Source organism: Sebastes fasciatus, chromosome 19, assembly GCF_043250625.1.
Source record: "Sebastes fasciatus isolate fSebFas1 chromosome 19, fSebFas1.pri, whole genome shotgun sequence".
NCBI lineage: Eukaryota > Metazoa > Chordata > Actinopteri > Perciformes > Sebastidae > Sebastes > Sebastes fasciatus.
Window position 1 is genome coordinate 11,215,725 of NC_133813.1, and position 12,550 is coordinate 11,228,274.

A 12,550-nucleotide genomic window follows, 5' to 3' on the forward strand; every position below is an offset into this window, starting at 1 on the left:
TGTTCCCTCCTAAAAATAATGATACAGTTTAATACACATTTAATTTTCTTTATTTTTTTATACTTTATTTTTGTACCTTTTTTCAAGGTTGTTTTCATATATGCAATTTACAGTTCGTAATTACAATAGTTTATAAACCAATTTTTAAGTAGATGAGCTTATAGACAAACTCATTAAGTACACTAGAGAACACAACTTCAACATTCAAAATTGAAATAAAATTAAGAAAATAAATAATAATAATAATGATAATGATAAAAAAACACACACACATAACAAAAAAACAACAACAATAATAATACACATTTTAGATGCATAAATAATCAAAAAAATGACTATATGGCATGCAAATGTTTTTAGCCCCCTTGCTGTACAGCTGACTCCCAGATAAGTTCCTTTTTGTCCCCCCATTTGTCTTTAGATAGTTCTCTTTTAATGCAAATTTTAGTGCTTTTAGTGTTTGTGAATTGTATTTTGTCTCTATTTGTGTCTGTGTCTGCAACTTTGTGTTCTTGCTGCTGACTGTCTTGGCCAGGTCTCCCTTGGAAAAGAGGTTCTTAATTTCAATGGGATTAACCTGGTTAAATAAAGGTTAAATAAAAAAAAATAAAAAAATGATAACATGCTATGTTTGTGCAAGGGGGCGGGGCGTAACTCCAGAGCGGATGGTGAGTCTTTGTGCACGCACGTGCTTGTTAATTAACGTGACACAAGGCGCAATACTTTGATGCTGCTCAGCAGAGTAGCAGAATAGACTTCCCCAAATATTGTTTTCCCCCAAAGTATTCACCAGCTACAAGGACACAATTTGCGCTGCAGCATTTTGACAGAACAGCCAGGACCCAGGCTCGAGGCAGAAAGTGAAGAAAAGCGGTCCTATTTTAGCGGTAAGCCAATACATAAGTTCCAGTGGAAGCTAGCAGCTGTGGCGGCTAAGTGGCGCACAGGTGCAGCTCATTAACTCTCCTCCTCCTCCACACCCACACGGCCTATTAAAGGAGGCTAGGTCACGCGTCAGATTTGACCCGTTTTCAAACTTCATCATATCACAAATATGGGGTTTCTTTCATCTGATTGCCCCAAAATAACATGGATGAAAGTAATTCATAATTTCTGGGGGGGTTTCATACTCAAACATGAGGTATAATTTCATGTAAATGAAGTTTATTGACCATAAATTACGGAAAAAAAGTGTAAAACTTGTGGTAATGAGTTGGAATGAAGTTAGCTAAAAAGGTGTCATTATGTGCTGCCATTGAAAATGTTTTATATTATAATATTTATAATATTCTGAATAAACTTTGACATATACCCATCTGTGATAATTCATCAATATTATTACAAATTTCTGCTTTTTTTTTTTTTTTTACTAAAAAATTAGGTGTAATTTCATGGAAATAATGTTTATTAACCATAAATTCCCCCCAAAAAGTGTAAAACTTGTGGTAATGAGTTGGAACGAGGTTGGCTAAAAAGGTTTAACATAGAATAAGGTGATGATTTATAGTTTATGCTTGTCAAGTTACTGTTTAATGTGTGCGCCGTCCTAACTTGAAACAGACCGAAACATCCACTGCAAGACTCCAACTGGAATTCATTCAACGAAACAGCTTGTCGTTGCTCTCCTTCCTCCCACTTTGCCCAGAAAAGACCCAAGGCTTGAGATCGAAACCTCCAGCTTTTAGGATCCGCTCCACATTTTCTGTGACGATCTTCAGCTGGTCAAGGTTGTTGTGAGATGTGAGAATGTCATCAACATAGCTGTCTTGCAGGAGTACTCGCCGCTCCTCCTCTAGGTGGGTGAAAGGAGGGAGGTTAGCAGTTTCGCGCATTGCTAGCTGTGCAATGCACCCTGCTGGTTTATCTCCAATGTTTACCCTTGTGATTGCATACTCTTCCAGGTTCTCATCCTCAGAATCTCGCCAGAGGAACCTATGCAAGTGCACTTCCCGGTCCTCCAGCCATACTGAATTGTACATCTTCTTTATGTCCCCCAGAGCAGCATATACTCCACCCCTGAACCTGAGAAGGACAGCACGAATCTGGTTGAGGACATCTGGACCTTTCAATAGCAGGTCATTCAAGCTCACGCCTCTGAACTTTTGGCTGCTGTTCCATACGAGTCTCACTGGGGTTGTGACCGAGTGCGGGTTAGGAGCGATAAGGTGACTCACGTACCATACTGGTCCATTCCAGTTGAGGATTGTATCCTTTGACAATTTCACTGCAGCTCTTCGTTCCACCATGTCATGCACTTGAGCGGCATATGCAACTTTCCACTCAGGTTCTTTGGCCAGCTGCTTCTCCGTTCTGAGAAATGTAGCCTCAACTGTCCTTTTATTGTTTGGCAGGGAGGCTGGATCTTCTATCCAAGGATATCTGGCGTGCCAATGTGGTTCCTTGCTGTGGCGGTCCTCTGTGACATAGGTGAGGCCTTCTTTTACTACTTCGAGCTCCCTCTCCTCAGCTAGAGTCATTTCTTTGCCTCCAGGCTGGCAGTTTCCACACCGACAACCGCCGCATTTTGGCTCACATGCTGCGCCAATACTATCCCACTTCCACCATTCTAGGAAGTTACGGTTGGTGGTTAGAGTGCTTGACTCCTGGAGCTTGGCGGCAACCTGTTGGTTTGGTGGATGCTGCTCCGCGACCCTGCCGGTGAACTCTTCGTATTTTACAGCTGCTGCTCTCATTGATCTTGCAAAATGTGTCTTGGACATGTGGGCTGAAACAGTGAGCTCCTCGAAAAGGTCAGGATGGGTCCCACCGACTGTCTTTCCCAGTGGTCCGTCCCACAGCACAAGGTCTCCAATTGCTCTGATTCTCTGAGGCGCTAGCTGACCTTCTCTGTGGCTTATGAGCAAATTTATTTCTCTGGGTCTCACAAGTACATCAAGCGGTATCTCTGGAAAGAACTTGTGCAGTTGCTCTGGTGTCACATTCTTGTGGACATTTGCAATGCTGTCTAGTCCATAACAAACCATTTGATGTGATTTGAGGGTGCCTTTGGGAGTCTTTACTCTGACCCTCAGAAGGTACCGCTTTGTCTCTACACGAACCTTCATCCCTCCAACTCCATGGACGACGAGAGTGATTTCTTCACTTCTGAGGTTCAGTCTGCCTGCAGCCTTATGGGTTATATAATTGGTGTCTGAAGCCAAGTCAATTAATGTCCCGATTTTCTGTCCAGCATTGGCTGTGACCTCGAGGAGCATCATAATCACTGGCAGCTCCTGTAATCCACTTTCCACAAGAAGGCTCGGTTGCTCTTTTCCAGTACTGAAGGCTCTTGATGCAGTGTTTGAAAACACATCCCGACATTGTTTTACTAATTCCAGTGGGAGTTTGCTGAAGAACTCTTCTTGCTCCTCCGTATATTTCTTCCTGCCTTTCTCTTCCTCTGAACCAAATCTGCTCTTTCTCTGCCATCCGTTGCTTTTCTTTGTTTCAGCATTTGGGCACAGATAGAAATGATGCTCAGGAGTCTGCTCATCTTTGCAGTCTTGACTTTTACACAGAAAGGAGGGTTTGCAGTATGAACCATTACCATGAACTTCAAGACACCTTCTGCATGCTCCCAACTTTCTCACTGCAGCTTTCTTCTCTGCAAGCTTTAGCCCTCGAAACTGTTTGCAAAAGTAGAGCTTTTTATTGTGCTTTCCATCACCACAGACCACACAACCTGTGTGGTCATCAGTTGACTTGGTAGTCTTGGTTCTGGCATATCTTGGCTCAGTCCTGGTTTCTCTTCTACTTGGCTCCTCATCCCTCAATTGCTCGAGCTGCTCATATATGCTCTCTTGCTCTTTGAGAAATGCCAAAAGACTGTCAAACCGATTCTCTGGTGCCACAGCATTCCTCCTGTCGGCGACATACACAAGCCATTCTTTCTTTAGATTTTCTGGAAGTTTAGTTTCAATTGACTTTGTCACCAGCGGATTTTTTATAGCACCTGTGTCTCCAAGGTCAGTCAAATCTTGAAGCGCCTTCTCCACAGCTTGAATCAACTCCACTATTTTCCGGGGCTGATGACTCCTGACTGCTGGCATTCTTTGTAACTCCTCCACTATTTCAATAGCAATAGCGATTTGATTGCCGTAGCGGTTTTCTAGGACACGAAAGATGTCGTTTGCAGTGTTGTAAGTGGTGAGGCGAAGGTCTCTTGTGATTTTGTCATCCAAACTGTCCAGTAATTGAATTTTTTTCACCTCCCTTGAACCAGTCGGCTCCCCCTGCCTCTGGAGTGCTTCCCAGTCCTTTTTCCACCTGTGGAAATCCCGTTTGTTTCCAGTAAACTTAGGAAGGGCCGTCGGTCTCAGTTTAATGGTTGGTACATGATAATTTGAGGTCACGGCTGTCTGTCTCCTGTCAGCATCCTCTTTTATCCTTGCCCTTATGAAGTCGGCCTTCCTGGAAACCAACTTCGGGAGGAGGAGTTCCAGCTCCCTTAAGTGACCCTGCAGGTCCTTTTGACTCCCTGGTGGGATCCATCTTTTCCAGCGACCATGCACCTCCTTTGCTTTCTTTACCAGTCCTTCCAGGTGGTTCAGCATGAAGTCATACGCCTCCTCGTTGCCATCGGGCCGTACAGCGGTGGCGTGATCACACTCTATCTGTGCTGCCTGGAGTGCGGTTGAGAATTCAATATTCCCGAAGTTGACCCAAAGAGCCTCCTGAATCAGACCTTTGACCTTTCTTAGTTTGAAGTCACACTCATTTGCAGTCCTTGTCAGGTCGACTTTTTTCTGTTCAGTTACCACAGCTTCCTCATCTGTGTCCAGCTCTGCCTCCATGTCTGCAATGAAACCAGCCTCCATGTCGTCATTTGCTTGCATGACTTCCTCGGCTTTTATTGTGAGTTTATTGAAACTGTCTCTGAGCTCATCTTCAGACATGTCCTCATAGGTCCTGGTAATGCTGTTGACCAGACGAGTAAATAATCTTTTTGCTGTAGTTCTCGCCTCTTTAAGTTGCTCCACTGATTTCTCAACAGTTTGCTCGGCCATTTTTCTTTCAATCCGTAGGTTTTTCCGTTTACAGATGAGAAGGTAAGTCCGACTTTTGAATGATGCTTCTGTGTTGTGCTATTTCCACTTGATTGTCCTCTTTTCCCAAGATTCCAGGTTATTTCTCCTGCTGTTCCAGCTCAAAGCTTCCTGAATTCCTTTCCTGGGTCTCCAGACTCTCCAGTTTCCCGGTTCAGCGGTTTTTCACTGTCAAGTTACTGTTTAATGTGTGCGCCGTCCTAACTTGAAACAGACCGAAACATCCACTGCAAGACTCCAACTGGAATTCATTCAACGAAACAGCTTGTCGTTGCTCTCCTTCCTCCCACTTTGCCCAGAAAAGACCCAAGGCTTGAGATCGAAACCTCCAGCTTTTAGGATCCGCTCCACATTTTCTGTGACGATCTTCAGCTGGTCAAGGTTGTTGTGAGATGTGAGAATGTCATCAACATAGCTGTCTTGCAGGAGTACTCGCCGCTCCTCCTCTAGGTGGGTGAAAGGAGGGAGGTTAGCAGTTTCGCGCATTGCTAGCTGTGCAATGCACCCTGCTGGTTTATCTCCAATGTTTACCCTTGTGATTGCATACTCTTCCAGGTTCTCATCCTCAGAATCTCGCCAGAGGAACCTATGCAAGTGCACTTCCCGGTCCTCCAGCCATACTGAATTGTACATCTTCTTTATGTCCCCCAGAGCAGCATATACTCCACCCCTGAACCTGAGAAGGACAGCACGAATCTGGTTGAGGACATCTGGACCTTTCAATAGCAGGTCATTCAAGCTCACGCCTCTGAACTTTTGGCTGCTGTTCCATACGAGTCTCACTGGGGTTGTGACCGAGTGCGGGTTAGGAGCGACAAGCTGAAAAAGACCAAAGCAAAGTCCATGGTCCTCCCAAACCAAATCCATGATGATGAAAGTAAAGCGCTCGGCCTAGGCTACATGGTAGAGGAAGACAAACTCCATGTCATGGTTGCAATCAATTTCTCAAGGAGAAAGAGAAAGATGAGACTTGGCCAAGACCTTATGCATGGGCAAGTAAGAGACCAGACGCCAAACCCCCTGACACGAAGAGAACTGCTCAGCCAAGTGTCAGGGCTGTATGACCCAGTTGGGCTAGTAACTCCTGCTAAGCAGAAGGGTGCTATACTGGTACGCAGGGCATTTCAAGAGGCAAAGAGCAAAAGCTGTCCGGTCAAAGACACATGGGACATAGCCCTCTCGGATGGCCTAAGGGAGGATGCAATTCAGCTCTTTGAAGAGTACATCCAACTTGGCAAAGTCACGTTCACCAGAGCACTCACTCCCCCATGCTTCATCGAGGAACCCTGGGCAATCACATTCTCTGATGGAAGTGAGCATGCCTATGGGGCAGTGATGTACCTAAGATGGAACTCAGACCAGGGCTCAATAGTCAGGCTGGTGGAGTCAAAGGCCAAATTAACTCCCTTGGACTGCAGAGGTGATGCTGTCAAAGCAGAGATGTGCGGAGCAGTGTTTGCCTCACGGCTGAAAAAGTATTTTGAGTTGCACAGCCAAATCCAAGCTGGGAGGTGGTACCATTTCATTGATAGCCAAACAGTCCTTAGTGCTGTACAGCGGGAAAGCTATGGATATCAAACATTCTTTGCAAATCGGATCGGAGAGATTCAGAACAGCACAAAGATTCAAGACTGGTGGTGGATTCCTGGCCCACAGAACATTGCTGATATAATCACCAGAGGAGGTAGACCTCAAGACCTGGATGAAGACTCAGAATGGCGAAACGGGCCAAAGTTTCTGAGTTTGCCACTGGATGATTGGCCAATCAAATCAGCTAAAGAACTAGCAGCCAATGCCAGAGAAAGCATCAACAGGTTGCAAAAGAAGGCTTTCGTTGCTGCGCTGACAAGAACCAAAGCAGAGAAACAAGAATCAAAACCAGATCAGAACCAGGTGCAAACCAAGCAAAAGAGACCACCTGCGGAGTCTGCAGCAATCCAAAGCCTTGTGGACATCAAGCGGTTCAGTGATCTAACCCGACTGGTCAAAACAATTGCTTGGATCTGGAGAGCAGCAAGAAAGTTCATCGGACAAAGAAGTCAAGCCATGAACAGTCCAAAGTGGGAGGCAGTGTCTTTATCAGGAGTCATCTCCTTAAGAGAAAGAGAGGATGCCCTAAGAGACATTTTTCTTGCAGCACAAGATGGCGCAACCTTCCCAAGCACTACCACAGACAGACTGGTAGTATACAAAGACAAAGAGTCTGGGCTTTTGGTTTGCGGCGGCCGAGTACAACTCTTCAAAGAAGATCAAGTTGGTGTCCCCATCTTGCCCTATAACGCCTGGGTATCAACGCTGTTAGCTCGGGAGGCCCACAATATGAGTCATGACGGAGTGGCTGGAACCTTACTCAAGATGAGAAGGAGGGCATGGGTCATAAGAGGCAGGAGGATTGCCCAAAAAGTTTCGATGGTTGCATGCTCTGCAGGAAGGCAAAGGCAAGGAAATGTCAGCAAGTGATGGGTGACTTACCGCCAGAAAGAACTGAACCGGCTGCACCTTTTGAATTCACAACCATAGACCTTTTCGGCCCCTACCAAGTAAAAGATGACGTCAAGAAAAGAGTGACACTAAAAGTCTGGGGGGTTGTCTTTTGCTGTATGGCTAGCAGAGCCATCCACACAGAAGTGGTAAACACCCTATCGACTGAAGGGTTCCTGATGGCCTATCAAAGGTTCACAGCAATCAGGGGGCATCCAAGAAAGATTTGGTCGGATCCAGGCACCAATTTCATTGGAGCGAAGCCAGTCTTGGAGGAGCTGTACAGATTCTTGGATGGCCTGAACAAATCAGCCCTGGAGGACACAGCAGCAGAAGATGGAACAGAGTGGATGTGGAAAATCCATCCGGCTGATTCTCCACACAGGAATGGGGCTGCAGAAGCTGCTGTACAGATTGTAAAGAGAGCACTTCAGAGCCTTGGAAAGGAGTCTGTGCTCAGCTACAGTGAGTTTGAGACAACTCTTCACATAGCAGCCAGCCTGGCAAATGACCGCCCAATTGACGCCAGGGTACAGAGCCGAGAGGACTGTATTCAATATATCACACCAAATACGCTCCTACTTGGTCGAGCGTCTCAAAGTGGGGATATCAAAACATTCGACTTTTCCAGCTACCCTTATAAAAGACTCCGAGCAATGCAGTCAGAGGTGACGAAGTTCTGGAGGCATTGGAGTCAACTCGCAGGTCCCAACTTGTTTGTAAGGAGCAAGTGGCACACTGCGCAAAGAAACGTCACTGTTGGGGACATTGTCTGGCTAAGCGACCAAAATGCGCTCAGGGGTCAATTCAAGCTTGGCAGAGTCGTCGGCACTAATCCAGACAGCAAAGGCATCGTAAGGGACGTCAACGTCAGGATCTTCCCAAGCTACCATGTTCCTGTGACAAAAGTTTTGAAAGCAAAGACAAACCATCCAACCTCTGATGAGCAGAAGAGGAAATTGCAAGCGACCATCCTTCACAGGGACGTTAGGCGGCTGGTTGTCTTATTACCTGCTGAGGAACAGATGGAGAGTCAAGTCAACACATCTTAAAGGTTTCAAGACCACCGTATGAAGACCAAGTTTGCCTTTAAAGCTGGCGACCTTCCCAGTGTTTCCATGGGAAGACCGAGTGGGAGGTGTCGGGTCAAACTGAAGTTTCAGAAAATTGGGATTTATAAATATTGATAAATAGCGATTAGTGGATAGAGATTGGGAGAGCAATATAAATGGAGAGGTAGAGAGGAGATAAATAGAGAGTGGTTTGTGGATTAAGGAGCTCAGGGAGTGAAGCAGAGAGAGGGAAGTGGTTGATCGGTTTACGCCCGGAGTTTTGTAAAGGCAGCACTCCTCGGTGTCACAGAAAGGGGGTCCTGAAGAAATGGCGGAGCGCTAACCAAGCAGGGCTTTCATTCAAACCAGCGCTGCAATCTGCAGTGGAACTATGTGCGAAAGGAACATCTACAGAGTGTAAGGGGAGCCGGTAAGGATACTGAATCACTTTGAGAGACTGTTTTCCTGGCGGAGATCGCTGTTGCTGGTGGTTTAGTCCGTCTGTTTGTGCCGGTGGTTGACTTTGTTTGTTTGAGTGTCCGGTGGATGATGCGGTGAGAGGCACGGTGAATTATGGGGGCTTATGGGAAATGTAGTTTAGGATTGCTACGTGATTTGATATGAACTCAAAAGTAATTAGGAAATATAAGATACTTTGTGCTTAATTAAATAATTAAAAATAGTAATTAAATAAAATAATATAATGCACATATGTATGTATATGTGTGTGTGTGGGGATATATATATTACCTTTAGGGAAGGCTTATTTGTATTTGATATGAGACATTTAATGGGAGTGTGTGTATTAACTTAAATAAGGAGAAATGAATTTTGCATAGTCTCTCTTTGTTCTTATTTATACTTATTTGGAAATAATGTGAATATTTTCTTTTCTGTATTTTTTCTATTTGAAAGGTTTTTCACCTAACGCAAATGGCAAATGGGAAATCACTAAAGTGAAATGAACCTAACTCAACCTAAAATAAAGGAGAGAAAAAGAAAAAGCTGTTTCGTTGAATGAATTCCAGTTGGAGTCTTGCAGTGGATGTTTCGGTCTGTTTCAAGTTAGGACGGCGCACACATTAAACAGTAACTTGACAGTGCGGCTCCCCTTACACTCTGTAGATGTTCCTTTCGCACATAGTTCCACTGCAGATTGCAGCGCTGGTTTGAATGAAAGCCCTGCTTGGTTAGCGCTCCGCCATTTCTTCAGGACCCCCTTTCTGTGACACCGAGGAGTGCTGCCTTTACAAAACTCCGGGCGTAAACCGATCAACCACTTCCCTCTCTCTGCTTCACTCCCTGAGCTCCTTAATCCACAAACCACTCTCTATTTATCTCCTCTCTACCTCTCCATTTATATTGCTCTCCCAATCTCTATCCACTAATCGCTATTTATCAATATTTATAAATCCCAATTTTCTGAAACTTCAGTTTGACCCGACAATGCTTTATATACAGTCAAACCAGACCAAAAGATGGCAAGACAATAGGAGGGTTAAACAAACTTTAATAGTAAGTTTTAAGTGCCGAGCCTGGTTAGAATTATCTGTCAAGACTGATGCATAGTGCGCATTGTTATCCCAGTAGTTTGTTTGTTTATTAAGATCCCCATTAGCTTTTGCATCGCAGCAGCTATTCTTCCTAGGGTCCACATAGTTTACATGGTGACAATACAAAAACTACACATTCACACTACTCATCATACACTAACATAACACATCGTAATACACGTAAAATCAAACACAAAGAAAATAGAAAGGCTCCGACTGAATCTATCATGATCTAACAGATAAATATCATCATTTAACATGAAATGCCCATAATACCCTTACACACCCAAGGATACTTATTAATTACTAAAGTTTCTTCTTAAGTAATGCTCTTTTAGTGTTTTTTTTAAAACCATATATAGTATTTTGTTGTGTAATATGATTTGGGAGTGAATTCCATTCTTGCATTGCTCTGTATATTGCTGTACTTTGACTTGTTTTGGTTTTGGATCTTGGTAAAGTAAAACAACCTGCAGCAGCATGTCTTGTGGGATAATTGTTAGGTGATTCCTCACTGCATTCAAACGTGCTCTTTTCTTGACCTCCACAGAGTTGTTTTCCACACTCGCCGAACACCATGGAGCCATGTTTTAACTCAAGGAAGGCCCAGTTAGTGCAGCTGGCCATCCAGAGAGAGAACTTCTCTAGAAGGATCACTAATGACTGGAAAGATGTTATCGTCACACAGCTCAGTAGAGACACAAAGCAGAGCCTTCAGCTATTTTAATGGTAAGTGAAGCTTATTTTTAACCCTTGGCATCACTGTGCTTTTTGTTGTGCTGTTGATTTAATTTGCACGCCGCTCACGTCCGCATCTGCCTACTTTCCCCGAGTTTAGTCAACGTTGTCGCTGTCCTTGGTGCTGAATCGTGGATGTAATAAAACAGAGGTGTGTAAGGAATGTACAGGGATGTGTGTTTGTTTCTGAATGACCTTGAACGCCTGGAGGCTCGGACAGTTTCTTCTTGTTCAACTACCCCTGAGGCTGGCTATCTATACACCTTTGCTGCTCATGCAGTTGTTTTATGCGTGTCCCCCCGTGTGGAAATCTGAGTGGAAATCAGATTTTGTTCTGGCGCAGACACCGCACTGTGTATATATAGAGATGTTGTGGCTGTTGGCCCTGATTCAGCCTGGACTGGCTTAAATGAAAACCAGGGAGAGCAGGCAGTTGATCCAGTGCAAGCTAGTGTGATAAGAGACAAATAGAAAGCTATGGTGCCAGACTACTGCTGAGTGATCAGTGATCAGTGGGGGTTGAAGATACTCTCTAGGAGAGGAAAATCCTTTCAATCAACTGTGCAATCAAGTGATAACGATTAAATCGCTTTCTCTTGGGATGTTTTCATTGTATGATTGGTTCATGCGGTTATACCAGTCTACAATCCTGAACCTGTGAGTGGTCTAATATTCCCTTTGAAAACACTGTGATTTAAGAAAATGAATTGTGCAGCTGTTTTTTGTAGTTTCCAGACAAAATGTTGATATTGGACATTTTTGCGAATCCCCAGATTACAATGCTAAAAATCACTAGGGGTGGGAAAACAAATTGATTCACCTATGTATTGCATTTTTTTTTTTTAATGCCAGACTCGAGATATTCGGTTCATTTGAGTCTATGCAGAGGTATAAGGAAGTTAACGCTTTAAATGTTGTAGTCTGAGTAACATGACGTCATATCTGTTCCTTATGGAAACAATTTGGGTTTCACACATTGCCAGGAAAAGCAGAGCTAGACATCATGGCTAAAGATGCATGCTAACTCTGTCATGGACAGGAAACGTTATCATATTGTGGTAACGTGCGGTCAAGCCAGCCGTCACTTGCATCTGGTCATATAGACCAACGCTACAACTGTAGAGCACCCATATACTGACATTTTTGTTAAATGCTTTCAAACGTCCCGATGGAGCTGACCATGCATGTATAAAGAATGGAGCTAAAGGTAAGAACTAGCAACGGACTTGGTGAAGTAAGCGGATGTATACACGTGTGACAACGTCCGGTTTTCAAAATAAGGTGTTAACAAACAGAACTGTATACAAAAAACATATATGGAAGTAAGATTGATTTTAATATATATTCACCAGAAGTATAAAACTTTACATGTCCCTTATAAATTAAAAATAAAATACCACTAATTTGTGAGGGAAATGTCTTTATGATTTGATTTATGGGTTGCTGGAAAAAATGTAATAAATAATGCCTGACAATGACTGATATATTTGACTTCAGGACATCTCTGACTACATATATGTTGAAAATCAAACATTCTTACTGTATTAATTTAGATATTGTCCAAAGTAAAAGTCCCCAAAAGCACCCATGTATCGTGATAGTATTGAATCAGGAGATAGGTGTGTCGTCCCAGCCGGAAAAATCACATTGTAAATGTTTTGCCCGACTAGATAAATAAAAC

The 12,550-nt window shown here is 43.8% G+C and overlaps 1 protein-coding gene across 2 annotated transcripts in view; it reads left to right on the forward strand.

The window, feature by feature from the left end:
- The first annotated feature begins 681 nt into the window (after positions 1-681).
- The window catches only part of vsig8a (V-set and immunoglobulin domain containing 8a), a 77,832-nt gene continuing 65,963 nt past the window's right edge, over positions 682-12,550 (forward strand). The window contains exons 1-2 of one of the 2 annotated variants that reach the window (XM_074617719.1): positions 682-887; positions 10,682-10,864. In XM_074617719.1, the coding sequence (XP_074473820.1) occupies positions 10,791-10,864 (74 nt within the window). In that variant the 5' untranslated portion in view covers positions 682-887; positions 10,682-10,790. Of the gene's footprint in view, positions 888-10,681; positions 10,865-12,550 lie in introns of those variants that run through there. The other variant, XM_074617720.1, reaches the window with a different exon arrangement.